At 47.5% G+C, this 27,995-nt stretch overlaps 2 protein-coding genes across 8 annotated transcripts; one reads left to right on the top strand and one right to left on the bottom strand.

Moving 5' to 3' along the window:
* Positions 1-20,692, top strand: smc4 (structural maintenance of chromosomes 4). 3 transcript variants are annotated; one of them, XM_060075115.1, is made up of 24 exons: positions 1-211; positions 1,393-1,580; positions 2,496-2,686; positions 3,113-3,304; positions 4,145-4,321; positions 6,266-6,430; positions 6,751-6,878; positions 7,128-7,268; positions 7,524-7,674; positions 9,007-9,171; positions 11,408-11,641; positions 12,091-12,276; positions 12,671-12,832; positions 14,853-15,078; positions 15,340-15,416; positions 15,589-15,741; positions 16,209-16,335; positions 16,445-16,634; positions 16,968-17,112; positions 17,204-17,377; positions 18,165-18,347; positions 18,446-18,678; positions 19,099-19,282; positions 19,944-20,692. In XM_060075115.1, the coding sequence occupies exons 2-24, from the start codon at positions 1,403-1,405 to the stop codon at positions 20,106-20,108; spliced, it is 3,927 nt and encodes a 1,308-aa protein (XP_059931098.1). In that variant the 5' UTR covers positions 1-211; positions 1,393-1,402; the 3' UTR covers positions 20,109-20,692. The 3 variants fall into 3 exon arrangements, with proteins under 3 accessions (XP_059931098.1, XP_059931100.1, XP_059931101.1); XM_060075117.1 differs by lacking the exon at positions 1-211 and adding an exon at positions 852-1,033; XM_060075118.1 differs by lacking the exons at positions 1-211; positions 1,393-1,580 and adding an exon at positions 1,648-1,848.
* Positions 20,545-27,987, bottom strand: trim59 (tripartite motif containing 59). 5 transcript variants are annotated; one of them, XM_060075124.1, is made up of 7 exons: positions 27,778-27,987; positions 26,561-26,829; positions 24,095-24,316; positions 23,116-23,325; positions 21,857-22,142; positions 21,755-21,790; positions 20,545-21,718 (listed from the first exon to the last, which is right to left on the bottom strand). In XM_060075124.1, the coding sequence occupies exons 1-7, from the start codon at positions 27,851-27,853 to the stop codon at positions 21,462-21,464; spliced, it is 1,356 nt and encodes a 451-aa protein (XP_059931107.1). In that variant the 5' UTR covers positions 27,854-27,987; the 3' UTR covers positions 20,545-21,461. The 5 variants fall into 5 exon arrangements, with proteins under 5 accessions (XP_059931107.1, XP_059931106.1, XP_059931105.1 ...); XM_060075123.1 differs by lacking the exon at positions 21,755-21,790 and having other exon boundaries at positions 21,818-22,142; XM_060075122.1 differs by having other exon boundaries at positions 20,545-21,790.
* Positions 27,988-27,995: the final 8 nt, after the last annotated feature.

The following is a 27,995-nucleotide window of genomic DNA, read 5'->3' as shown; positions in this document are numbered from 1 at the left end:
GTCCCATGGTGCATTGCGTCAGTTTATAACGAATTTGGTTCGTCGGTGGAGTTTAGGCGCCATTTACAAGCGAGGGTTTCAGGTTGGAAAGCGATTCAAAATGACACGGGATTAATACTTCTGGACGCTATTTCCTCGGATATCAAAGTCTTTTCACGGCCTCGTTTAGGACAGAAAACATTCGGACTCAGCCCTAACGAGTGACTCACAGGTAAACCGAGAAGGATTTAGAAGGGAAAACTAGTCGGGCAAATCGGTTCGCAGAAGGCGGATAAGTTATCGCTGGCTCTAACGTACGCCCGCTCCGGAATACGTGTTAAGCGGAACTGTTCTTAACGGATCTCCTGGAAATACATTTACAACAACTAACTAAACCAGGGTATCAGGCGTTCATTTAACTTTAAAAAGCGTATATGTAATGTTGCTGATCCAAACGTTGACGTGTAAAGAGTGGCGCAGCACGTACGCGTTTTGTTCCGCGTAAAGTTCGCCAAAGATTTCGTCAAAAGACTGCCGAATAACGTCACATGAAACGATATCGCTAAATGTAGTTTTTGGTCCAGATCCAAACGGACAAAGCTGGTTAGACACGACTAGTTGGGCCAACCTGCCCACAGTACTAGTTAGTATAACCACAGCTAACGCTAGTTACGTGCAGAGAGTCGCTGTTAGGACGTGGTTCTGGGGATCAGGGGGGTTCAGCGCTTCAACCCACCATGTACTGGACCTTCACGGGTCCAGAGAGGTCCTATGACCCGGGTGAAACGCTGCGTGGGCTGCCTCCATGGCCGTGTAGGTCTCGGTGGGACTCTGTTAACGGCGGTCCTTTAGTCCACTCCCCACACGCATCGTCGCTGGGGTTTGAGCAGCCCTGCGTTTTTCATTATCTGTCACATTAAGACTTGGTTCTGCACTTTTCCGCGGCCTTGCAGCCCGGGATGACCGTTATAGGGACTCTGATCGCTAACGTTACACAGGAGGATTCGGGTTTTTTCATAATTGGATCGGTCTCACTACAGATCCCTGGGTTTTGGTGGGTTTCGTGCGGATTTTGTCCGTTGCAGTGTTTTTGAGCGTTGCAGTGAAACAGACGGACATTTGAGCGCTGCTAAAGAATAATACTGTGCAAGATGCTACGGGAAGTCACTGCGTCGTCTGCGTTATTATCTGAGGAACACTTAACTTATAAACCAACTAGCGTTAAACGGACAATTTGAAAGATATTCCCACTCAAAACTATCATTTGGATTTTGCATTGTCATTTCTTAATTTCCTGACATACAAACTAGGCCACATAGTTAACGTGGATACAATGGATTGGCAAGAGTGACAGGCGCAAAAACAGACATGGGGATATTTTTTTATTTTTTTGAAACCTATGATCCCTTTTAGATTTCGAATCATGCCGTCCAAAACGGCCAAGAGCTCCACTGCGGCCGCCAAGTCGAGAGGGAAAGGGTCTCAGCCCCGGAGTGACTCCGAGGACGAGCTGGTTGGACCCCCTAAAGTAACCAGGTCCAAAGTAACCAGTTCCAAAGAAACCAGTTCCAGTGCTCAAGAGGAGGCACCTCCGACCACTGGCAAGTAACAAAGGCTGTTTTGGTGTCTCTGCATCCAAATAAGTTGTGTTCACTCAATGGCGATGGGTGTCGTTGATGGAAGGCTGCGAGTGCCAGTTGGCACGGTTTGTTTAGTTGTCTTTTTTTTTTTGTCATTAATTAACCAACCCACAGTCAGATGGGTCTATGTTTTTTAAGAAGCGGTTATCAATAAATCGAAATTATATTTTTTGGGGTTATAACTATAATGGCGTCGAGTGTTGTTTTTCAAATCTTCTCAACGAGCAAGGTAATATATTTATAATAATGATGTGTTTCCCTATTCCTGACAATGGATATTCAACATATTTTTTTAAGTCGAAGAAGGAGCATTTAGGGCAGGGTTCAGTGCGTGTTTAGTGTTTTGTTTGGTGCTGGTGTGGAGGAACTTTTTAATGTGTATCCATCGTTTGGTTCTGTATATTAACAAGGAGATTATTAACAAACATCGACTATGTGGCTTGTTGATGCTTCTCTGAACACAATAGTGTTAACAGTAGTCGTATTCGTGTGGCTGTATGGAAACTTTATGCCGAAGAGTAAAAATCGTACAATCTGACTGACTGCATTGTGTTAATGATAAAGTGTTGTGTAGTTATTTATCCTCGACGGAGGCACTACAGCGAACTATAAACAGGGACCTTCATTGTGTGTGGCTTTTGTGCAATGCATTGGATTAATGCGTTAACGGTGAAGATAGTTTTTCATGGTGCCCCTAGATTTAAGAACAAAGAAATAAGACAGTCAACTTTTCTCGGTGTCCTTGTCCGTCTGCTGTGTCCAACTCCCTGGCTGTTTTGTTTGTTTGTTTTGCCCTGCCACCCATCCCCCACATACAGACGTCCCCACCTGAAATGAATCGCAATGAGGGATTTTAAAGTAATGCTTTTGCCACAGATCCGTCTCAGGGGCAGGGCGCCGAGGTGGTTGATGACCGGAGTTTGGAGGAGATTCTCGGTAGCATCCCTCCACCCCCGCCCCCCGCCATGACCAATGAACCGGGCGCTCCACGCTTGATGATAACGCATTTAGTTAATAGGAATTTTAAATCGTATGCCGGTGAGCAGATTCTGGGACCTTTCCACAAGGTACGAAAAAAAATACGATTGGGAAGATTTTCATCATTTGAAAAATATGAGTGGGATATGATTTTTTTTTTCTGTATTATTTAAAGTCAATACTCATTTTTGATTGAATTGTTGGTCAGTACCAATTTTGCTTTCTCGTGTAGAACCTACACTTGTAATAATTACATTCATTGTAGTTTTGTCAATTTTTATAAAACAAAGCCCTATAGAAAATGAGTTATAGTTGTAGAAGTGCAAATTACAGACACACCATTTTGATTTAGACAGCATCTTCCTCTTGCTGATGTGGTCATGTTCTGACATTCTTCAAATCTAGCCTCCTGGTATTTTTCACTGTCTTGAGCTCTGCTATTATTGCGCATGAAGAAAATAACATATTTTTATTAATGATTATTTTATTCTACTGATATTTATTTTCCTTTCCAGCGCTTTTCCTGCATTATTGGGCCGAACGGCAGTGGAAAGTCCAACGTCATAGACTCCATGCTCTTTGTGTTCGGCTGCAGAGCTCAAAAGATCAGGTCAAAAAAGGTCTCTGTGCTGATTCACAGCTCAGAGGAGCACAAGGATGTGCAAAGCTGCACAGTGGAAGTGCACTTTCACAAGATTATTGACAAGGTATCTAACGCACACAGTCTATTCATTTCTGTCCTCACTCACTTCTCACCACGCAAGCTAATTTTAGATAATTTTAGATATTTTTTCCAATAGACTCACTCGTAGTGTAACGGAGTTTCACAACTCGATATTGTTGCACAAATGATTCAGACAAAGAATCATAGCAGTCAAAGTTGGAAGACAAAAGCCACACAACAGGCCATATTATATTCATATTTTTATTATTATGAATCACCCCCTAATAACGTTAAAGATCATTATTATTATTAATATATTTTATTTTATGCTTCTATTAAATTCGTTTTGGCTATGGCACAATGTGACGAATAAGTTACGTTACTTTGTGGCATAGTGAGAAATACCAAATAATTTATTTTATTAAAATCAGCTAGAGGAATATCACCTTAACGGTCTACATGTACACTCAGTCAAAGGGTGAAATAGGCAGATAAATAAACCAAATGTAACTTTTGTGATTTGTTGATCATTTAAATAATGGATAAATATTCTTGACGGCAGTCTTTCTCCCGTGGTTTACCATTCAACGTTAAATGTGTTTAGCCTGATCCTAGAATACACTGGTACACGCGTGTAGGGCATAGCAGCCTCGTAGGGGCCTGGGCTCATGTTGCCATGGTGTGGCTGCATGGTTTTGCTTGTGATCGTTCTACCAGAGTTATCAATATTCCTGGTGTCGTTATTTGATGTGTGTGTGTGTGTGTGTGTGTGTGTGTGTGTGTGTGTGTGTGTGTGTGTGTGTGTGTGGCTTCAGTACTTTCCTGCATGGCTGTGACCTCAGTAGCTTGATTCAGTGTTCTGCCCCTCCCCCTTGTGAGCCAGGAAGGAGACGACTACGAAGTCATCCCCAACAGCAAGTTCTTCGTTTCAAGGACTGGCAACAAAGACAATTCCTCAGCATATAATATCGACGGCAAGAAAGCCACATTCAAAGATGTGGGGATTCTGCTACGAAGCCATGGTATTGACCTTGACCACAACAGATTCCTAATTTTACAGGTAATTAATTATATTCTCGTTTACTCGCTCCACATTTGTTTTACTTTCAAACCCCCGCTGTTCTGTCAAACCTGTCCACTCGTGTTTCGCTGCCCCTCTGGAAAGCCCTTTTCACCTAATAAACGTAGAGTGGCTCACTCCAAGCCATGGTGTTGCTCTGTGACACTAGGGAGCAGAGGGCACACTCCTCTTCTCCTTGGACTGCTATAGCAGCGCATCATGGTTTGAAACGATGTCAAAAGTGTCCAAACCATTATGTGCTGCTGTAGAATTTTGAGGAAATGATTGCGATTTTACCTGAGGTCCACTGAGATGTGGCCGTGGACGGCGTCCCTGTCGGGAGGAGCGGTACGGGCCCTGCTCATGTACCTGCCCCGCTTTAGCAGCACGTAAATATTGGTGTGTGAGACTAGACCCCAACCCCAATATTGGCAGTGCTGCTTCAGTGTGGCATGGTCACACACTCCATATCAAAACCGCCACGCTCACCTTTTCGGTTCCTCATTTAGCTTCTTTGCGATACAGATATGCATGTTTTTGTTTTTGAGTGTGAAATAAAAAAAAATAAACATTAATAAAAAAAATAAAAAAAAATTATTTTATACAATGAATATTAATAAATTATTAATGGTTGCATGGCACAACGGTTGATTTGCACACAACATTTTTTGTAAATTTAAAGCAAACATTCTCTCTGCACTCCACTGCAATTCTCCTTGGATTTCTGTCGTTAACTTAATCTCGTGTGTTTAGAGATTTGGGCATGTGAGTAGGCTGTGATTATGAGAAGAGGCTTGAGCCTGCTCGCTGTTCACTTTCCTATCTGCTAAGGGGAAGAGGTCCATTTTGTGCTCTGGTCAGAGCAGAGGTTGATGGACCTCCCCTCCCCCCCCCACCATCATGTATTAGCTGCTTCCTGGTTGGATATAAAAAAGAGAACAGTTAAAAGTAGCCTATGCTGCTTTGTAGCTGGAAATGGTGAATATTTAACTTGACATTGGCCTTCCATCTGTCTTTGAATTCAATGGAGTCTGAATCTGCAACATGGTGGATATTGTTATATTCTAGCTATTTTTTCCATTCATGACTACCAATGTCATAAAAAGTTAACTGGAATAGAATATTTAAACAGATGTTAACCCAGAGGTTTCTTGTATTTTCTACATTTAACTTATATCTTGGCTTCCACTACCTAACAGGAAGGTATAGAAAGAAATTTGTGTTCTAAATTTATTATTTAGATTTTTTTTAAATTAAGGAAAATAAAGTGACATAAACAAGCCGGATCATTGTGTATTAACAAGTAGGGAATTCCTTACCTTATAAATGATTTTATGGTTCTTGCTGTTGTAAGTTGATAAAGGGATAGTGCAGCACTTATTTTAGACCAATCAGTCTCGGTTGTGGTGTGGCATTGTTTGTATATTCAGATAAACGGTAAAAAAAAAAGACATTGAGTAGCATGGCAAATTAACTAAATCGATGGGTTAATCAAAAAGTACATTTCATATTTTTCATGTTTTTTCTTTCTTTATCAGTGTGGTTGCAAGGCAAGCCACAATATCGTAATTAACTTTAATATTTGTATTACCTTTCCTAAATAGTTTTGTGTTGTTTTGAGGGGGTGGATCTACTTTGTACTACTTCTGTACTCATAGCCGAGATCTTTGAAACTCTTCCAAAGGGGAGAACTAGGCTGACTACATTTTATTTCAATGTCTATGAAGGCTTTTCTAAACATTTAAATTGTATAATAATTGTACAATATTATTATGGGTAATTTTTTTTGCCCATTAATCTGTATAATGTGGTGTGTTACTGTGCGTGTGCATTAACGTTTGTGTGTGTGCGTGTGGGGTGGTTTCTGTGTGTGGGGCTTTCTGTGTCTTTGTGTGTGTGTGTGTGTGTGTGTGTGTGTGTGTGTGTGCGTGGTCCCTATCTCAGGGGGAGGTGGAGCACATAGCCATGATGAAGCCCAAGGGCCAGACGGTGCATGACGACGGGATGCTGGAATACATGGAGGACATCATCGGCTCGTGCCGCCTGAAGCAGCCCATCCTCCAGCTATCCCGGCGGGTAGAGCTCCTGAACGAGACCCGGGGAGAGAAGGTAGTTCAGCGTGAACATGGCCGCCGCTGCACGCTACCCTAACCCTGATTTAAGGAAGTGGCTAGCTTCTAAAACTATTCTATTAATGCTCGGGTCACTTCAGATCTTTATTCAATTGGCAACTCAGTAAAAACTTTTTTTTTTAAGTTGAACTTCTTTAAACTTAAACAACTTAAGCAAAGTTGTCTATATTTTTTTTTTGCAGCGAAACATTGCAGAGCACTTCATTCCAGGTGGATAGGAGGTTGTGTTGTTGTCTGGTCCGACGGTCTCGGACTGTTAACGGTGCGCGTTACCGGGGTATCTCTGTGACCTTTCAGCTGAACCGCGTGAAGCTAGTGGAGAAGGAGAAGAACGCGCTGGAGGTGGAGAAGAACACTGCCGTGGAGTTCCTCACCCTGGAGAACGACATCATCAGGCAGAAGAGCAAGATCTTCCAGTACTACGCGTGAGTCGGCCCTCGCCGGCGATGTCCGGCCTTTGTGTTGGGGTTTTGAAATGTCACCAAAGGAAATTCAAAGCCAAATCGCCATAGTACTAAATATAATAACTGCAACTGCCCTTAAATGGTTATCGGCCGGCTTCTTCCTGTATTTTTGCGGTGTTTTCTCAAACGTGGGTGTTTTCACATTGCCGATCGGTAGCGGTCTACGTTATGGTTTTGAATGGCTCTGTTGTTGTGTTTTCCTGCCGTTAGTCACGACCTGCAGAGGCGTGTGGCGTGCAAAGAAGAGGAAAAGCAGAAGATCTTGGAGGACACAAAGGAGGTGACTGAGAAGAACACCAAGATCGCAGAGGACATGGAGAAAATGAACCAGGAGCTGAAGAACGTGGAGAAGTAAGCTCAATACGTCGCTTATGTTTTTGATCTAATCTCCCTAAAATTACAAATCACAAATGTGCATCGGTACGCTGCCTAACCTACGTTTGGCAGCGTTAAATGTAAAGGCGCAGTAGCGTTCCCTGTAGCAGAAAAGTATACTTTTCGAACCGCGAGCGCGACAGTGATAATCGATGAGCATATGTTGGATGCAAAAATTGCGACGTATACTTTTTTTGTGAGTGGATGAGCTAACGGGCTGGCCCTTCCCAGGAAGCAGAACAAACTGACTAAGTACATCGAGACCCAGAAGGCCAAGTTCAACCAGCTGGACCTGCACGACGTGGAGATGAGGGAGAAGAACAAACACACCAAGAGCAAGAGCAAGAAGGGGCAGAAGCAGCTGGAGAAGGACAAGGAGAAGGTGGGTGGTTTCGTAGACGAATGAACCAATCCCACTGGGCTCCCCTGCCACTGGTGTCCCTGTGTCCGCCGTGGTCGTTCCATGTCATACTTGGCCTTCTCCCAGTTCTGTGAAGGCCCGGATGTGGAAATCCCAATCTATAGGTTAAGGGGGCTAATTGTAGACAATTTTGAGACCAATTCACATAAATAAACATGGTGCTCACATGCACTGTGACTTGGGACGAAGTCAGAGTCCATTTCTGTTCCGACCCAGTTTTTTTTTTTTTTCTAGTTCTGTCTGCTGGCCAATAGTGAAACATGCTCCCTAGAAACACAATTTCCTTTGCCTTTAAAAACACGGTCTGTTGTTCTGAAGCCTAGGGGAGGGAGGGGGCATTACCCCAGGGCGTACAGACTACCTATAGGTAATTAGTCTATTGTGTATTCAAACAAACCCTTTTTCCATCCATCAGTGGCTGGCTTTGGTTATAAACTTATGAACATCACTTGTAGAGTACGGTAAGTAAGAGAGTCTGCTTAACTGGGCATGGCTGTCCGGTTGTTGTTGGCTGCCTTTGAAATGAACTAACCAGATTTTCACAGAAAACGTTTTGACAGCTTGAATAAAGCGGTGGAATCGTTAATGCTGTAATAAACCAATCGAAACTCCCTCTTGGTAGCCTCCGCTTCACTTATTAACTTACTTAATCAAGTTAATCACTGGCTATAAAAGGACAGCCAAATGGGTCCAGGCATGCGACATCAGAGGATGTAACGGTATTCTGGTAACGGGAAAAACTTAACCTTTTCAAATCATATTGTGTTTTCACGGCTTTTCTAACCATGCTCCCTGATTCAACTTTTTTTTCTTTTTACGAACAACCAAATTAGTAAGAAGAAAAACTGACTGTTGAAATGACCAGGGGGCACAGCGGCCCCCTGGGGAGCCGTGTTCTGCTGTGTGGTCGTCAACTATGGCCTGGCTTGTGTAACACTCCCAGCAGCCTTCCCTCCTCACCCCTGGTTAACCCCACAGAACATGGCCCACATTACTCCCGCTGCTCCACGCCACCCACTCAACGGTTCTGCCCATCATAGCAAGGACTTATTGAGTCTTTACGTGCCGTTTTATTCCTCATCTTTATCTGACCGACTCTTTATCGGTTTCAATTTGTGGTCTGCCCGTTCCCGATCTCTTGGTTGTCTGTACCCATGCCCACGGGCATGGGTACGAATGAATAGCCGTTGTATGAAGCATGTTCGGCGGGCACGTCACCGGGCCCGTGCGGCCTCTGTCTCGGACACGGTGCGATCTGTATTGACCTCTGCGCTGGTTTCTTCTCCCCGGTAGCTGGAGGAGGTGCGCAACGTGCCGGCGAGCAGCGCAAAGACCATCGCCGAGGCGACCGCCCGCAAGGAGGAGCTGGAGACGGTCCAGGTCAGAGAGGAGGCGAAGCTGAAGGAGGTGATGGAGAGTCTGAAGGAGGAGACCAGCGGCCTGCAGCAGGACAAGGAGGTATTTGAACCTTCCACCCCCACAATGCTTCACCCACGCCTCCCTGCTTGCGTCATCGTCTGTCTAAACAAGTCGCCGGTGCTTCCTGTGTCCTTGGTCTAGGAATAATTTGACCATCATTTTATGTGACTCAAAGATGCAGGAAGCCCTCCTTCCCCCGCACATCTGCAGTACCATCCTGCATTGACGTGTTTGGATTTGAGCTAGGGTCGGGCGATGTCAAATTTTTTAAACCGTTAAGGCCTCTCCCGAAAACATTGCGGTTTATGGTCCAACCGTTGTAAAAAGCAACTGGTATCATGTATCATTTGGTATCACCTCTTGTAGCGGTCAATGAGCCTTGAGCCGCTACGCTCTCTTCTGCCACAGGGTGGAAGCAATCGTCTGCAAATGCCGTTTTCCATGAAGGCAAGGGATTTATTACATCAGCATTACGTCTGGCTAAGGGTCTCCTCAAACAGTGTGATTTCGACAAGCAGTTTCGTCGTGAGATGGATCAATGTTGCCAGCCAGTTTGACAACAAGCAATAGCTTCATTTTTCATGTTTGTTCTCAATATTTTATGCATGGCGATTATGGTTTGAGGTAGGGCTGTACGATATGGGCAAAATATGATATCCCGATATTTTTTGGCTGAATGGCGATATACGATATATATCTCGATATTTTCTATAGAGTGGGTTAGATGTTTTTTTTGCAAGTCAAAAGCCACATGTGAGATGTTGCAAGCACTTTTATTAAAACATAGGTCAGTATGACTGCAACATATGATTTTGTATCGTTATTTTCAACAGAATTGAATGAACATATAAAAAAAAAAAGGGACTTTTTTCACCTTCTTCACAAAATAATCACCTATGCAAAACAATATAAAGCTGTAGGTTACACACATTAGCTACCATTAAGAGCATTGGCTTCGTCGCATTGTCCTGCGTACTACGGTGAGGGTTTCAGTGCGCCGTAACTTAAATCCCCCGCCCCCTCCCTTCTCCGTTCCATTTGGGAACATGTTTGGTTTCATTTTGCTTGTTTCGTATATTTTAATTAATTAAGACCGTCACCAGAGGGCGCCCCCAACACATTTGCCGAGCGCCGGCCCTGGTTTCTGGGCAGAAGAAACTGTCGCGGCCGGTGATGCAGCAGCACAGCCACAGAGTTTTACGCATTCCTCATACTGCACTTTGTGCCGCTGCTGTAAATGGTGGAACAGATTTGTCGTGCTTCCACTTTTAGTCGCAACGGTTTTGCTACACTCTCTACAGATGACCTGCAGCTGCTGCTCATCAGTTTTTTTTAAACCCGAACTATTTCCACATTATGGAGCCGTTGTTTCTCCTCTTTGAAACAATTTCGTCTCCCGCCGCCGTCTCGTTTTCTTTACGGGTATCATCCACGCTTGTTGTGTTGTGAGGGGGCGGGAATGAGGTGTCTTTGCACACGGCACGTTCGGAAAGACAGTGGGAGGGGGAGGGGTCGCGCTCACAGTCTCCAAGGCAAGCGCTGTAGACGCTTGAGGGGGAAACTGACCATTTTAACGCATATCGATATAAACGATATTGTCAAATCTTGTATCCCCTTGGAAATTATATCGATATATCGTCCATAGCCGATATATCCTGCAGCCCTAGTTTGAGGCATAATTTGACCGTGCTCATTCATACTCATCCTTCCTGCTTTTAAGGGCATGGGGTACGAAATGGGGTGTAGACCTCACTTTGATCAACATTTTTAAATTGCCTAAGGGGCTTTGATACTGAAGGCTCTAAAATGGCAGCTAGGGCCATCAACGCGAGGGACACGGTGACGGAGCCAATCGGAGATTCGCCCTACCCTAATTTGGAAGAAGTTGGTTGAGAAAGAGACAAATTGCCAATAGATTATAGCCTGGCTATCGCCAGACCGAGCTCAATCGTAGATTACACGTTGGTCCGGGGAAGCTGCCGTCATTTTCTTCAGCACAAGAGGCGTGATCAACGGGCCTAGTTCAAATGACTGTACGCGATTGGCTGCTTGCCGTCGCTTCCCTTTCGTCGTTGTGTTAAACCAGCCAATAGGGCGGCAGGGGGGAAAGCCAGCTTGGTGATTCTCTCCCGCAGAAGCGTATCGGAAGCAGAAAGAAATGTATCGCTCTCCTCCGGACACTTCTGCGAGCTGAACTCAAACCGCCGGCAGAACGGGCGGGGCTGCCCAGGCTCAACAGATGAGGTTCTGACCGCGGTCGTCCCCCCCCCCCCAGGCCAAAGAGAAGGAGCTGATGGAGCTGAGCAAGGCGGTGAACGAGACGCGGTCCCGCATGGACCTGGCCCAGTCGGAGCTGGGCCTCTACCTGAGCCGCCACAACACGGCGCTCACCCAGCTCAACACGGCCAAGCAGACGCTGCAGGCCACCTCGGACACGCTGAAGGAGCGGCGCGCGGCCATCAAGGACCTGCAGGAGAAGATCCCGAAGAGCGAGCTGGAGCTCAGGACGGTGAGGCCGGACGGGTTAATCCCTTACATTCACGTTCACACCTGGGGTGTTGAGCAGACGCTGCAGTCCAGAGCGTCTTACAATAAGTGCATCAGTCAGAAGAAATAGAAACAACATTATCACTGTCGATACAGTAAGGATGTTAATAGAACCAAGCACTAACAATCATTAGGTTAACACATTCCCCGTGTACAGCAAAGATAGCTAGGATAAGACCCTACATGATGCTAAGTTCTATTTTAAAGTGCAAGGGCGTACAACACACAATAAGGGGGGGGGGGGGGGGGTCCTGACGTCGGCAGGGAGCTCGTTCCACCACTGCGGTGTCAGAACGGACCAGAGTTGTGGCTTTGATGATGGGCAGCGTTGGTGCGTGGCGGACGCCCTGTCTTGTGGATGTGATTTGTGATCGTCTCTCGTGTGTGTGTGTGTGCGTTTGTTTTCTGCAGCAAGAGGGCGAGCTGGAGAAGCTGCTGAAGGTGGAGAACGACAACAGGGAGCTGGTGAGGGACATGAGGCAGAAGGTGGAGGAGGCCAAGAGCTCCCAGTCCTCCAACCGCAGCCGGGGCAAGGTGCTGGAGGCCCTCATGGCCCAGAAGAGCAGCGGCCACATCCCCGGCATCCTGGGCCGACTGGTGGGCACCCGGACACACACAGAGACGCACTCTGAAACACACACACACTCGGAGACACACGCTCACAGACACACACACACAGATACACACACTCTGAGACTGACACACACACGCTCGGAGACACGCATTCACGGACACACACACTCGGATGCACGCATTCACAAACACACACACACTCTTGAGACACACACACACACACACTCTGAGACACACACACACACACACACTCTGAGACACGCTCACAGAGACAGACAGACGTACACACTCAGACACACGCACACTCGGAGACACGCATTCACAAACACACACACACGCACACATCATCCCCCCCCCCCCCCCCCCCCCATCAGCCGACGCAGGGTCGTGACGGCGCGGGTCGTGTGTTCTTCTCCAGGGGGACCTCGGGGCTATCGATGAGAAGTACGACGTGGCCATCTCCTCCAGCTGTGGCGCCCTGGACAACATCCTGGTGGACACCATCGACACCGCCCAGAAGTGTGTGACCTTCCTCAAGACCCAGAACATAGGGGTGGCCACCTTCATAGGCCTCGACAAGGTGAGGGGGACCCCTAACGCGTGTATAGAGACGGGAGAGAGTTGGTTGGACCAACAACCAGTACGGGTGGTTCATCAGCGAGAGTCATGGTGTGATCCAGATGCCCTCGGACCTGCAGCCCCCCGAGTTGCAAGTGGTGAAACCTCGCAGCTTTGTTGTGGCATTTCACGGAGGCGCGCCCCCTTTCGGTCGGGCCCCCTCGGAATTCTGCGAGTGTACCGAGCTCAGTGATGACGCTCTCATCAAAAATGGCTGCGCCTGTAAAGAGATTTATTTTCTTTGTATTTGTACCACGTTGGTCATTTTGATGTCGATTTTTAAATGCTCTTACCATGGATTAAAGTTCTCCGTCGCTACGACGGATTTCCGTCATTTGGAGTTCACAGAGGCCACTTCACATCTCCGATAACGTCGGGACAAATTTACAAACAGGCGTCATTTGGATAAACTAATCGCATATTAAGGATCTAAATAGGTACTTTCTCGCATAAAAAAATATTAAAACTTAAGAAAGTGATGTATTAACAGCACTGAAGCGAGAATTAAAACAGCTTTTAGCAGCTTTACCGCTGCCGCGAAATGCATTCTGGGAAACTTGCATACTGTATACTGCGGTGCAGTCGGTCTGCTGTATACTGCATACTGAATCCCACATTCAGTATGCAGTATACAGTACATACTGCGCAGTATGTAGTCGGCAGTACGGTAGTATGCAGTTTCGAACATGGACATAATACACGCGTGTATTATGTCGTCATACGTCAACGCCGGTAAAATTGTCAAATTATATAGTGAGTATTTAAAAGGTCTACCGTTAAAATTGACTGAAAACACAAGCATTTTAATGTACATCCCGATTATATATTAAATATATATTAAATATATTATATACAAATGTATATAGATACACACCATTTTCGCGCCACATCTTACGTCTCTTTGTTGTGTTAGTGTTGAGTGTCAGAGCGAAAGTTAAGCTAGTATGAACTCCCTTATAATGATTGACGGCTCTGATGTATCGGATATTGATAAAACACAAAAAAATAAATGGAGATGGGCATGGCTGATGGAAACGGGGAACGATGGCAAGCCTTACGGTTCATGGTGCAAAAAAATATGAGACAAGCTTTGCAAAAAAAAAATCTTAGAGTCTAATTGAAAAGACAACAAAAAAATTGCAATAGATGTAAAACAGTATTGGTCGAGCATTTAAACGTGATGGCTGCATTTGGTGCTGACGTCTTATACATTTGTATTTCTTAAGCAGGTGTCAAGTAACCTAACCTGGAACATGTTTCACACACTGCACGTGACTTGGCTGTAGCGCGAATAAAATTTCAGTCAGAAGATTTTTTTTCACTTTAATCCCTGTCTTACACGCTTGATTACATTGGTACTTTATTCCGGCCCCCAATTTGCTGTGCAATACAATTTAAAGTTGTGATGTTTGTTAGTTTTGGAGCTGGATTGCTATAGAGGCTAATGTAGCTACCAATAAACGACGACTTGCTTATTTCGTGGCAGAATCACAAAGACGAACGGGAACGCTATAAGTTCTCAGAGACCGTAATTGATGTCACAAGTGCAACTCGGAATGTCCGAGGCAACTGGATCACACCATCATTGTACTCGATGGGAGGGGGGGGGGGTCTTTGGTGGACGGTCTGATCCACGTCGCAGACTACACTCTGTGTCAGGAGTCTGTAAGGACGATGTCTTGGCTCAATTTGAGTTCTGCTAAATGAAACCGCTTCAGTATCTCTGAGCTCAAATCCTACTGGTGGGTTTGCAGCTGGAGTCTCTGAAACAAAGAGATCTCACTTGACGGTATCAATGTTTTTAGGTTGGGGGGGGGGGGGGGGGGGTGTAGTAGTCTAGTGTCTGTGGTTCTGGGTTCCATCCCAAATCTCCGACACTTGCCTGTAGGCATCCTTGAGCCTTGAGCATCCTTGACGCCTCTGGGTGAAAGAGTCGAACGGTGAACCTGAAACGCCCTGCGCTGCCTCCCCGTTCGCCCCAGATGAAGGTGTGGGAGAGGAACATGGCGCCCATCACCACGCCGGAGAGCTGCCCCCGCCTGTTCGACATGGTGCGGGTGAACGACGACAGCGTGCGGCCGGCCTTCTACTTCGCCCTGCGGGACACCCTGGTGGCCCGGGACATGGAGCAGGCCACGCGCATGGCCTTCCAGAAGGACAAGCGCTGGCGGGTGGTGACCATGCAGGGGCAGATCATCGAGATGGCCGGTGGGTCCGCCTCACTCAGGCCTGATGGAGGGAGGGAGGGACCTGGATGTTTAGTTTATGTTGATAACGGGGTCGCCACCATCAAACGTCAGCTTGCTTTGGTCTAATATAGTGGCGCTTTCAGATCGTTGGATCTACAGCAATGCACCCTTTTAGTTTAATACCGTCGACCAGACGATGGTGAATCCTGATGTTTAGCCTAGCCCCCGGGTGAGCTGCACCTCCCAGACAAGTTAAACCGTTTGTGGTCCTCCCTCCCAGGTACCATGACCGGAGGAGGGCGGGCGATGAAGGGCAGGATGGGGTCCTCCATCGGGGCCGAGGTCCCCCAAGACGAGGTGAGCTCCCAGCCGGGCCCTTGTCTTCATCACCATCATCACCATCACAGCAGGCCTTCACCCCCCCCCCCTTATTCATGGCTTTGTTGACGTGCATCCGTCCGTGTGTGTGTGTGTGTGTGTGTGTGTGTGTGTGTGTGTGTGTGTGTGTGTGTGTGTGCGCGCGCTCCAGCTGGACCGCATGGAGGTGAAGCTCCAGCAGAAGGTGGTGCAGCTGCAGGGCTTCCAGGAGAGGAAGCTGCAGCTGGAGGAGAGTGTGCAGGGCCTCCGACCCCAGCTGCGGGAGATGAAGAACACCCTGGAGAAATACTCCAAGAGCATGACGGTAGCTCGGCCCTCCTTCACGCATCGTTTGCTCTCTTCCCTCCCCTCCCCCTCGTTAGCTCGTTGCATATTGAATAGTTAACAATTATTTGCCGAATTCATTCATCATTCTTTTAGTATATACTACACGTGAACACTCCAAGAAATAAACAGGATAACACTTTTTGCCGGGATTTATTAACTTTTATCAGCGTGACGAGACGAGCGTCACACGCGCAAAACAATATTCCGAGTTTGAGACGTCAATCGTGGGATATTGCCCAATATTCCGAGATAGCGAACCAATCGAATCACGCCATCTCAGGAGGTGCACGTGTAGCATATACTAACGTTGAATAGTGTGCACAGGCACGATCGGAACGGTTAGGGTGACCTCCTGATGAACGTTGAACTCTGTGAGTCGATCGGACGTCGCTGCGACCCGACGGCTGACCGACCGCGTGCCCCTGTGGTTCCCCCCCCGAGCAGAGTCTGGCCGAGCAGGAGGCCCACCTGAGGCCCCAGATCAAGGAGCTGGAGGCCAACGTGCTGGCGGCCGCGCCGGACAAAACCGTGCAGAAGCAGATGGAGAAGGGCCTGCAGGCCTTCACGAAGGGTGGGTCCTCCCGGAGACCCCGAGCCTCTCCCACATCACCTCGGACCACCTCTGTAACTCGCAGTGGTCCAACCTGAAGTGGACTGACCTCCTGGTGTCTCCCTTCCAGACTTTGAGGCGGCGTCCAGCAAGGCGGGGAAGGTGGAGGCGGAGGTGAAGCGGCTCCACACCCTGATCGTGGACATCAGCAGCCACAAGCTGAAGGCCCAGAGGGACAAGATGGACAAGGTCAACAAGGAGCTGGACGACTGCACCTCGGCCATCACCAAGGCCCAGGTGGCCATCAAGACGGCAGCGCGGTGAGAAGAGGCTCCTCCTCGCTGCGTTTCACACGCTGGTCCACGGCCACTCCCGGGCATGATCCTCAACACTGTCCTCCTCCTTCCCTTTCTTTTCGTCTTCCTCTTTCTCTTTCTTCCTCTTTCTTTCTTTTTCTTTCTTTTTCTTTCTCTTTCTTCTTCTTCCTCTTATTCTCCTCCTTCTCCATCTCTTTTTCTTCTTCTTCCTCTTTCTTCCTTTTCCTCTTCTTCCTTCTTCTTCCTCTTCCTCCTTCTTTCTTCCTCTTTCTTTTTCTTTCTCTTTCTTCCTCTCTCTTTCCTCCTCCTCCTCCTCCTCCTCCTCTCTGACCCCAGCAACCTGAAGAAGTGTGAGGAGTCGGTGAGCCGGCTGGAGGAGGAGCAGGAGGAGAACAAGAAGACGTTGGAGGAGCTGACCGCGCTCCTCATGAAGCTGGAGGAGGAGGCTAAGGAGGTGATGAAGGCCTGCCAGGAGGCCGAGGTGAGTTCTGCCCCACTCTAGTGTGTGGGGGGGGGGTTAGTGTGGACCACAGTGGGGTTCCGGGTACTACAGCGTCCCCCCGGTGTCCCAGGCGGCGCTGCCGGAGGTGCAGCAGCAGTACCAGGCGGTGGTGAACCAGATGAAGGGCCTGCAGCAGCAGGAGCACGCCCTGCAGGAGGAGTCGCTCAGCATCCGCCTCCGCATCGAGCAGATCGACGCCACCATCTCGGAGCAGGGCGGCAAGATCAGCCACTACCACAAAGAGGTGGGGCCGGGCCATTGGTACATTATTAAACGGGATTTCGATTTTGGCGTCAAACGTGCACAAAACTAATATAATCGAGTTTTCGATTTCTTTTCATTAAATGTTTTACAGAAAGAGCAGAACAGCTGGATGCATATCTGTACATTATTTGAACATTTTCTTTTTGACCACTGTATTTTTTTTGTATGTTCTTAGTTACAAAGTGTTCTTTGGGAGGAACACGCTGAATAAATACCGTATTTTCCGCACTATAAGGCGCACCGGAGTATAAGCCGCAGCAGCTAAATTGAATGATGTGTACATATATAAGCCGCGCTGGAGCCCGCCGCTTAAAGGTGGGGGGGCGCGGACCGGTCGTAGAGCCCATGGAGTTAAAGTTGGTGGACTGTAACCTGTAAAATCCATAGATTTAGGAGGTCCCCTAGTGGCCGTTAGCTGTAAAAATCCATAGATTAGCCGCACCGTTGTATAAGCCGCAGAATCGAAAAGTGGGGGAAAAGGCGCGGCTTATAGTCCGAAAATTACGGTACATGTTTTCATACACAAAAATAATTGTTAGAAGAATCGCGATTTCAATATTGACCAAAATAATCGTGATTATGATATCGAGCCGATGAAGGGCGGCTCGTTTTTTTTCCATAATCGAGCCGCCCTACAAAGAGGTGCCGGGGCCTTTATGTGGGCACGTTTGTTTATCCCGGCTCGGCTTAAGGAGAATGGGATGGGTGGACACGTCTGTCGCCCTCGGCGCCTCTGACCTCCTTCTCGTCTGTCGCTCTGCCGCTAGGCCTCCAAGCTGGCTCTACACGCCATCGGCGACAAGCCGGCCGAAGAGCTCCCCAAGCTCAGCGCCGCCGACCTGGACGCCATCGCCGACCCCAACGTCCTCACCAAGAACAGGGCCCTGCTGGAGGCGCAGTGCGCCCAGATGAAGCCCAACCTGGGGGCCATCGCCGAGTACGAGAAGAAGGTGGGTCGGTCTTCCTGAGCGATGATCAACACGGCTGTGGGGACCCTCTGTGAGGTGCTGCGTGTTTAGAGACCGCCACTAAACCCCCCCCCCCCTAGGAGGAGCTGTACCTGCAGCGCGTGGCCCAGCTGGACCAGATCACCGGCGAGAGGGACGACTTCAAGCGCAGCTACGAGGACCTGCGCAAACAGCGGCTCAACGAGTTCATGACGGGCTTCAACATCATCACCAACAAGCTGAAGGAGAACTACCAGATGCTGACCCTGGGGGGCGACGCAGAGCTGGAGCTGGTCGACAGCCTGGACCCCTTCTCCGAGGGCATCATGTTCAGGTGGGACCCCGGTCAGACCCCGCCCCTCGGCGCCCTCTTAAAGGTGACCCAGTATACCACCGGGTGTGAGGGTGATTAGCCGTCACAAGCCTCTTCTGCCATCACTGGTGGGCGTGTGCCGATGTGTGACGGATGGATCAGCGCGGCTTGCTACAGTCCACTGGGTAGGCTGGCAGAGGGACCCATCCGGGGTACATCTAGGTGGACACGCCCAACTGTGATGTCAGAAGAGGCCGGTTTTCAAAACGGCTTGTAGCCGCTAATCCCACTCACACCGGGTGGTCTAATGTGTCACCTTTAAGCCAGAGCTGCACGGATCCAGCTGTTGCACTCCAGGGAGGCGAACAGCGCCTCACTGGCTCGAGGCAGTTTGATCCGTGGGGCTCCGACTCTAAACGCCGCCTGCACTCTGACTCGTAGCGTGCGTCCGCCCAAGAAGAGCTGGAAGAAGATCTTCAACCTGTCCGGGGGGGAGAAGACGCTGAGCTCTCTGGCGCTGGTGTTCGCGCTGCACCACTTCAAACCCACGCCGCTGTACTTCTTGGACGAGATCGACGCCGCGCTCGACTTCAAGAACGTCTCCATCGTGGCCTGCTACATCTACGTGAGTACCCCGAGCTCGGGGGGGGGGGGGGAGGGTCATGCTGGGGCCGGGCGGATTTCCTCCAGGATCAATAACACACGGCCCGTGTATTGTTCCAAGAACTTCACAAAACGTGTTTGCAATTGTGTAAAGTATGAGCATATGAGCAAAGCTGCAGCTGTTCTGCTCTTGTCAACCCATCAGTTCGCCTCTATTGTGAAATGGAGGACTGGTCATCGGGCTATATTGGGAAACCACCTGCTTTTGGTTGCTAGGGTCAAACTAAGTACTAAACCTTCTTTTACTGCTGGAACCAAGTTGGCCTTTTGTTTCGTTGCACTGTTGATTCATATCTGAGGGCAGTGCTGTGGTCTATGCTGCTCCTCACTGGCTGAACGGAGGCTGACCTGGTTCAGTCCTGTGGTCTATGCTGCTGAACGGAGGCTGACCTGGTTCAGTCCTGTGGTCTATGCTGCTCCTCACTGGCTGAACGGAGGCTGACCTGGTTCAGTCCTGTGGTCTATGCTGCTCCTCACTGGCTGAACGGAGGCTGACCTGGTTCAGTCCTGTGGTCTATGCTGCTCCTCACTGGCTGAACGGAGGCTGACCTGGTTCAGTCGTGTGGTCTCAGCTGCTCCTCTCCCTCTCTAAGCATTTCCCCCTCACTGTGTCTCGTCTCCAGGAGCAAACCAAGAACGCCCAGTTCATCATCATCTCCTTGAGGAACAACATGTTCGAGATCGCCGACCGACTGATTGGCATCTACAAGACTCACAACACCACCAAGAACGTGGGCATCAACCCCAAAACCATCGCGTTCAAGGACCACGGGGCCGTCACTGCCTGAGGCCGCGGGCCTCTTTTTAAACTCCTTTTTAAACCATGTAAATATAAGTCATGTCTTTAATCAAGTCTTTCTACTGAACTCTTTATGTTCGACTCTGCTGCTCATGGCCACTGCACGCTAATTGTATGCAGCTGGCTACTTTAATAAAAAAACGATATTAAACTGAACTGAATGTCTTTACTGATCAGACAGAAGGAGATGTACATGCTGGCCAAGTAGAGCTGGATGTGTATTGATCCTTCACGGGCGCAACAATCTATATTGGCGTGCAATGTTATGCATGCCGCCACAAACAGCTTCATAGGTAAAGTATTTACCCGTCTGTCTGGGAGGATCTGAAGTCACCCCCCTAGTTCCTGTAGTCCAACCATACCAGGGTCATAATCCTTAACCCATTGCCATTGTGGACAGTCAAATGGAAGTAGCAATTCTCTGGTACAAATAAACGTTTATTAGATTTTTAATCCACATACAAAATATGAACTGGCGTAATGGATTCCTGACGCCTCCATATCCAAATGGTCCCAAAATCCCCACATCTACATGGTTTCCACAGTTTACTTCATTAAAGGCATTGAGCTTATACATGGAGATTAAGGCACACGTGTGTAAGGCAGTACATGCAGAGCCCACTGGACAGGTAGTGTGCGGTGCCATCCTAGCAGTGTTACACATTACATAAACACGTGCTTTGTTTCTCACACACCTCACTGTATAACTGCCCCCAACCAGGGCAGCGCTGTAGTCCAAACTCACATTCTACATATCAAACGCTTTGCTTAACCGTCATAATTCTTTAGGCTATATAAAAAATATTAATTGGATATGTATATATTTTTATAATATATAATCTTAAAATATATTTTAATGTATATACAATATATATAAATGATATAATACATTTGGGTATTCTATATATTTATATATATAAAATGAAATATAGGTAAAATATATACCCTCAAAGAGGACTTCAGTATGTCAGGGTTTTAAACTATCAAACCACCTCCTTGAATCTTTAATTACACGTGATGTATGAAGAAATGGCAGATACATGTCGACGGATATAATAAAAAAATGTTTGTGCAATTCTCAAAAGTCACCCAGCGACACTACCCCCACGGTGCAGTGAGGACAAAGGTTGAGAAGTCTCCATGAAGGAGGAGCCTATCCAGGAAGGAGCAGTCTATCCAGGAAGGAGGAGTCTATCCAGGAAGGAGGAGTCTATCCAGGAAGAAGGAGTATCCATGAAGGAGGAGTCTATCCAGGAAGGAGGAGTCTATCCAGGAAGGAGGAGTCTATCCATGGAGGAGGAGTCTATCCATGAAGGAGAAGTCTATCCAGGAAGGAGGCCAACTACATGAAGAGATCTTCCACCGCCTGCAGAAGGACCTCCATGGTTCTCTGGATCTGCGTGTGCACCATGACGGCCTCCTCCCCTACGGGCGTGGTCAGTCCACTCCTCCAGTCTTCCCACAGGTCCCCGCAGACCAATAGGCAATAGGCTGCCAGGGACATCAGCAGCGCCAGCCCACCGGCCAGACACAGGCTTACGGGCAAACTTACCGGACCCTCTTGATCCAGACCCTCAGTACCTCCAGTACCCTGAGAACCTCCAATACCTCCAGTACCTCCAGTACCCTGAGTACCACCAGTACCTCCAGTATCTTCAGTACCACCAGTACCTCCAGTACCCTGAGTACCTCCAATACCTCCAGTACCACCAGTACCCTGAGTACCATCAGTACCACCAGTAGCAGCTGGACCGGCCTCGGCCCCGGGCCCCTCCCCCTGAGGTCCGCAGCCCACCCAGGGTACGGGCGCCTCGCCCAGCGCCCCGAGGCCCACCTGGGCCCAGCGGTCCCGGAGGAAGTCCCCAGCACGGGGGGCGACGGAGGGGGCCGCGGCGGGGGGCAGGGGGAGCTCCGTCAGCCTCTCCACCCTCTCTCGGAGCAGATGCACCTGCTCCAGGAACTCCAGCGGCCGGTCTTCCTCCTGGACCGATGCCCCCAGGGTCAAGAGGTCGCAGTGCTCCTCCTGAAATCATCCACACCTCAGTACAGTCCGGTCACTTTGTCCCCTCACTTCACCTGGGTAGTTTAACCCCAGTGGCCCATAGAGTTGTTCCGGTACCGATACCAGTCTCGGAAATTCCTCCGGTACTTCCTAAAATGCGGCATCGGGTATCGGCGAGAAACCAAGTCTACGCACCGATCGGATAACATCACGTGACTCATTTACTACACAGGCAAAGAACATCACAAACACGTACGGCTTTAGGCACGTGGTCCGAAGTGCAAACGTGTCACCTCCCTGACCTACTCCCTGTCCGTTAGAACAAATGTATTATAATTATAGATTATAAATGTCAATGATCTAGTTGAAAAAAATGTTTGTCGACAGTAAGTGAACCGACTTTAAATCCCTGTCAACTTAAGAGAACCCTTCAATAAGAACGAGTGCTATCAGTAGTAGTACAATACTAGATGATGTATCCGCATATATATTCTCAGATTCGGCCGATACTCAAGTTCAGGAATCGGTATCGGGAAGAGAAAAATATATGGGAACGTCTCTAGTAGGGATGCACCGAAATGAAAATTCTTGGCCAAAACCGAAAATGAGGAAACCAAGGCTGAAAACCGAAACACTGAAAGAAATTATTATGCCAATTATTAGTACCTACCATTGCATTTATGGCTATGACTGTGTACCAACTTAATTAATGTAATTAAAATCAAGGCATTGCAATTTTTGCCAATCACTATACGTGGGTCTTTCTCAGAAACAATGGAAAACGTCCACACCGCAGACATATTGGCACTTATCCAGACAAGCGTGTGCGGGTTTTTGTTTGCGTGATCATAAATTTCTGTTTCGGCCGTGTTGTTCCGGTGAAAAAAGTATTTTGGCCGAAAACCGAAAATGCGCTTTTGGGGCATTTTCCGCCGTAATTTTTCGGTGGCCGGAAATTCGGTGCATCCCTAGTCTCTAGTGTCCCAGGGCCTACCGCCAGGCTCCGGGCCGACACGATCAGCGGGTTATAGGCCCGGTCCACGTCAGCGCTGGCCGCTTCCAGGGCCACCAGGCAGGCCTCCTTCTTCCTGCACAGAGTGAGCTCCAGCTCCTGGAAGTACTGCTCCACGGCCAGGCGGTCGGCCCTCAGCAGACCCTCACACTGGGCCTTCCCCTGGTCCAGCTGCTGCCCCAACTCACACACCTGGAGGGGCAGCGACATGACACGGTTAGACACCTGCTGTCACCACCCGGAATGATGACCCTAAACCTGGTACCCTACACATAATGATACTATAATAATTATAACCTTGGCTTTGTTAATTATACCTGCTGTTTTTTTATACAACCAATTAATTTATAAAGCACACAGAGAGGACTGCCATCCAATTTAGTTGTTTCCTGTGCATGACCACCTTCTATTCTATATTCTATTCTTTGTGTACACATGGTCTTTCTGCGTACGGCTTTAACTAAAACCACTGTGTTTAAATAATATAAATTAATAAAAAATGCATCACATTACGGAGGAGGCCGTCTCTCAAGGAAGACCCAGGGGTTTGAACCCACAGTCCTTCGCTCTGCAACTAGTGCTGGCCCAGCCTCGATGAGGTAAAACCGAGGTCCTGACCCACTGAAAAAGATCCCAGGGCACTTATCGCAAAGAGTAACCAGGATCTGGCTAAAACTGCCCAACCAGGCTCATTAATCGGCCCCCTAATCATCCTCCTGTATGATTGGCTGACTCATTAATTCCCTCACTCTCCACCTCAAGCTGGTGCGTGGTGAGCGTTCTGGCGCCGATTAGCTGCCGTGCATCACCCCAGTGGGGGCTACACACTGCTGGTGGTGAGTGAGGCCCCCCCCTCCTTCACTGTAAGCGCTTTGAGTTTCCAGTTAAAAAAAGCGCTTCATAAATTCAATGAATTGTAAATTATTAATGAATCGGAGTAGACGAACAGCGGCGCGCCCACCTGGGCGAGGCGCTGCTCCGACAGCGCGGCCAGCAGCTGGCCCAGCGTCTGGCGCTCCCGGAGGAAGGCGGCGTGCAGGTCGTCGATGGCGTGGCCCCGGTGCCGGCCCACCGTCAGACACAGGCCGCAGACGGGCCGGCGGTCCGGGACGCAGTACACGTTGAGGGGCTGGCGCGGGTGCTCCGGGCAGCAGGAGGGGGCAGGGGGCCGCTCCTTCTGGTACTGAAACGAGGCGAGGGAGGGGGGCGACAGAGGGGGCGACAGAGGGGTGAGCCCCGACCAGCAGCGTCGACCGGACCCCCGCGGCCGGGAGTAGAGATGCTCCGATACAGATTCCTGAACTCGAGTATCGGCCGATACCGATTATTGATACAGCCTCTAGTATTGTGTTTAATAACAGCACTTGTTCTTATTGAAGGGTTCTGTTAAAGGCACCCAGTGCAACTTTCGAGGCTTAAAAATAAACATTAAATTTCTAGTCTTTTTTACACGTAGTAAGTTTCAATAACTCCATACCATTACATACCGACATTTAAGCAGCAAAGATGAGACGTCGTTGTGTGGTGAGAACTGATACAAAATCGATAACAACAATGCCGCCATTTTCTTTATTTTTTGTAACCTACAATAAATAAAGCAGGCTTCCAGTCAATGGAAAAATGGCTTCTCCCCACCGGCGATTGTTGTTGTTTACGATTTTCTATCAGTTCTCACCACACAACGACGTCTCATCTTTGCTCCTTGAATGTCGATATGTAATGGTATGGAGTTATTGAAACTTACTACGTGTAAAAAAGACTAGAAATTTAATGTTTATTTTTCATTGAATGTTTACATAAAGTTGCACTGGGTGCCTTTAAGATGACAGCGATTTATAGTCGGTTCACTAACTGTCTACAACATTTCTTTCAGAACTAGAACAATTACATTTTATAATTATTAGGGTAGAGTAAAGATTAAAAGTTTGAAACGCAGATTATTGGATTAATCACACTTTTAAAATTAAATTTTAATCCACTCCAATTGAAGTTTAATGAGATCATCAAATCACATTATCATTCATACCAAAATACTTAATAAGCAAAAAAAACTAGACAAACTGATCATGAGGGAGTTTTATTGACTCACTCAGTGTGGGTTGAATATGAAATTTACGGAATACCACAGATTTCGGAATTGTAAACAGACTCCCAGACAGCAAGCCAACATTGCATAAATATTGATTTTCCATCTGAATCATCATTATGGTTGATATTGAAATTTCAATGCAAAATAAACGTTGGATTACCATAACCATTACGTAACATTTAAACAAGACTGCTAAGTCTGTGTGAATCTCAAAACAGAGAAACAAGAGCAAATGATTCACTGCGGGTTTGCATTTAAAATATTTTTAAACAGTTAACATTGGTCACATGTCAGCTTCATCAGCTTATTCCCTTTCAAAGAAAATTATATATGTTCATCTTTCAAGCATGAATAAAGACACCAAGTCCCTCTGTCATGACTTTGTAAGATCAAAATTCTGGTAAAACTTCCGACCCTTGGTATTATGTTTATTTAAAATTCAAAAATAAATAGATAGGTAGCCTAACTTATTAAAATACTAAAGACACTAATTCCCATCTGCCACTGTACCCCTCTTTTTTTGCATTTTTTCTACCTGTTACAACCTACCCCAGTAGGTGTTACAACCTACCCCGGTAGTGTGGTAGGTTGTAACAACGGTATACATTGAATTTGTCATAATCTCACAAATTCCGTGATATAGTTGAGATTTAAATGGTTGCAACTTGTAGCAGACAAATGTGGGTACTTTGCCTAAAAGGTCCAACTGTAGTTTTGAAAGAAAATGTAGTTTTAGGTGCTGAAGAAAAATGTGTTACACTTAAACAGTGTGGTCAGTGTTTTAGGCTAGTCATACAAGCTTTCAAATGTTCCAACACTTTTTTACATTTGTCGATGAAGCAGGATATTCATTATAGGGTATTTAATTTAGGGTAGTACATTTTCGAATGCCAAGCAATCATTTTCTATGCTTAACGATTGAAATTCCATTGAAATCACTTTGATCCTTAGTTCAGATACAAATTTCAACATTGTTTCAAAATTCCTGATCATTAAAATTCCGTTGTTCTATGGACAGGATTTAAACGTTGTTTCGATATTTAAAAAGGGTGCAAAATGATGTAGAATCAACATCAGAGTTCGATGTTGATTTAATGTTTAACGGATTGTTGATTTGACTTAGTTTCAATTACTTTTTGCTATCTGGGCTTTCACTTATTGCAAGTGGAATTGAATGTAAAGTAAGTGGAACTCAAGACAAAAATAATTGTTGATATGAATGTTGAAAGTAAAAAACGAGAATGTGCGTTAATGTGTCAATTTGTATTAATCGCGTTAAAATAAGATTGCGATTGCTTTAAGATTGAAGAGGCGTGTTTAACGGCGGTTTCCTCCTACTTTCTCCACGATGGCTCGGAGTGAGACGTTGACGGGCAGGGCCTCCACCCCGGGGGGCGCCAGCTCCACCAGGCTGCGGCAGTTCGGGCATTTCAGGGGACGGGGCCGCCACACGGAGTAGTTGACGGAGGACAGCAGAACGCGGTCCAGGCAGGCCTTGCAGAAGGTGTGGGAACAGGGAAGAACCCGGGGGTCACAGAACAGGGAGTAGCACACGGAGCACGTGAGGTCCTCCTCTAGGTCTTCCATGGCGGCTGTGTGGAGCCGGCCTACAGAGGAAGATGGAACCAGGAGCGTCATCTCCAGACTCCAAAACACTCCCTTCATTTAAACAGGCCCTCTACACCCACCTTTTTTAAGATTGATTCACCAAATAGGGTAACCCTACCCTATTTTTTTTTATTATTATCTCTCTCCTAGATGCCCTGTCTTACATCAAACGCCATCCTTTTGTCTTCTGGATCTCAAAATTGAACTGTTGCTATAGCGCGGTGTGTCTGAATGTTGACGCAATATGGCCGTCGAGGATAATAAGTCTATATATATATAGGCCTAAATAAATACACACACTTTAAATGTGAATAAAGCTTTTGTAATTAGTTAAGACAACTGCATTTTGTTAACTGGCTGTTCGTCTGGAGTGATTAAATATGTTCCTGAATCACTAACTTGTTCTTTGGGTCAGTGGGAGTTCCAAGGGAATTTAATTAATTCACGCTGAACTTTAGAGTTGCTGTGGGCTCCTGCTCCAGTGACACAGAACTCGGCAGCAACAACACAACACTGGTCTCTACGTCCAACACACACACACCCCCGACCTCAATCCGCCTGGCAGCCATATCGGACCCCATGTCAGACAGACCGTCTCGGACACAAACAGGCTCTGACAGAGTCCCCGTGACCCGCCCCATACCCATCGTCACACTTCAGACTTGACACGGCGTTAGATCTTGTTGGTTGGTTGTCATACTACAGAATGTTTTGTACCGCACGAAACAATGTACATTCGCGACGACACCTTTCCAAAATGCAGGTAAACATTAAACCAGTGTTGGAACTTTGGATCTCCAGCACATAGGGGACCACCATACACAGCGTGTCGGTAACGGGTCAAAACAAAGTCGCCATTACAACGACCCCCAAACGCATATAAAAGGGTAGAATTGGTTTGACAACTGAACCCTGAGTCACTCGGGTGGCGGATGAGGGCTACTCACCGACAAGCTGTTTCAAGCAGGCTGTCTTCCTGCCCGAGCTTTCGCTTCGATCTGTCGATCCGCTTGCAGAGCGCATGCGTATAAACTGACCAATCACATTAGAGACACGTCAGGTTTAAATTCAAGTGTTTTTTTCCATCCCTTTTGGTTTTGATTAACTCCACTCAGGAATACGAGGTCTATGCACAACTTCTTAAAGTTCAAGTTCAAGCAATTAA

Source organism: Gadus macrocephalus, chromosome 16 (assembly GCF_031168955.1).
Source record: "Gadus macrocephalus chromosome 16, ASM3116895v1".
NCBI lineage: Eukaryota > Metazoa > Chordata > Actinopteri > Gadiformes > Gadidae > Gadus > Gadus macrocephalus.
The sequence above is the reverse complement of the archived record's forward strand: the minus strand, read 5'-3'. Positions and strand labels throughout refer to the sequence as shown.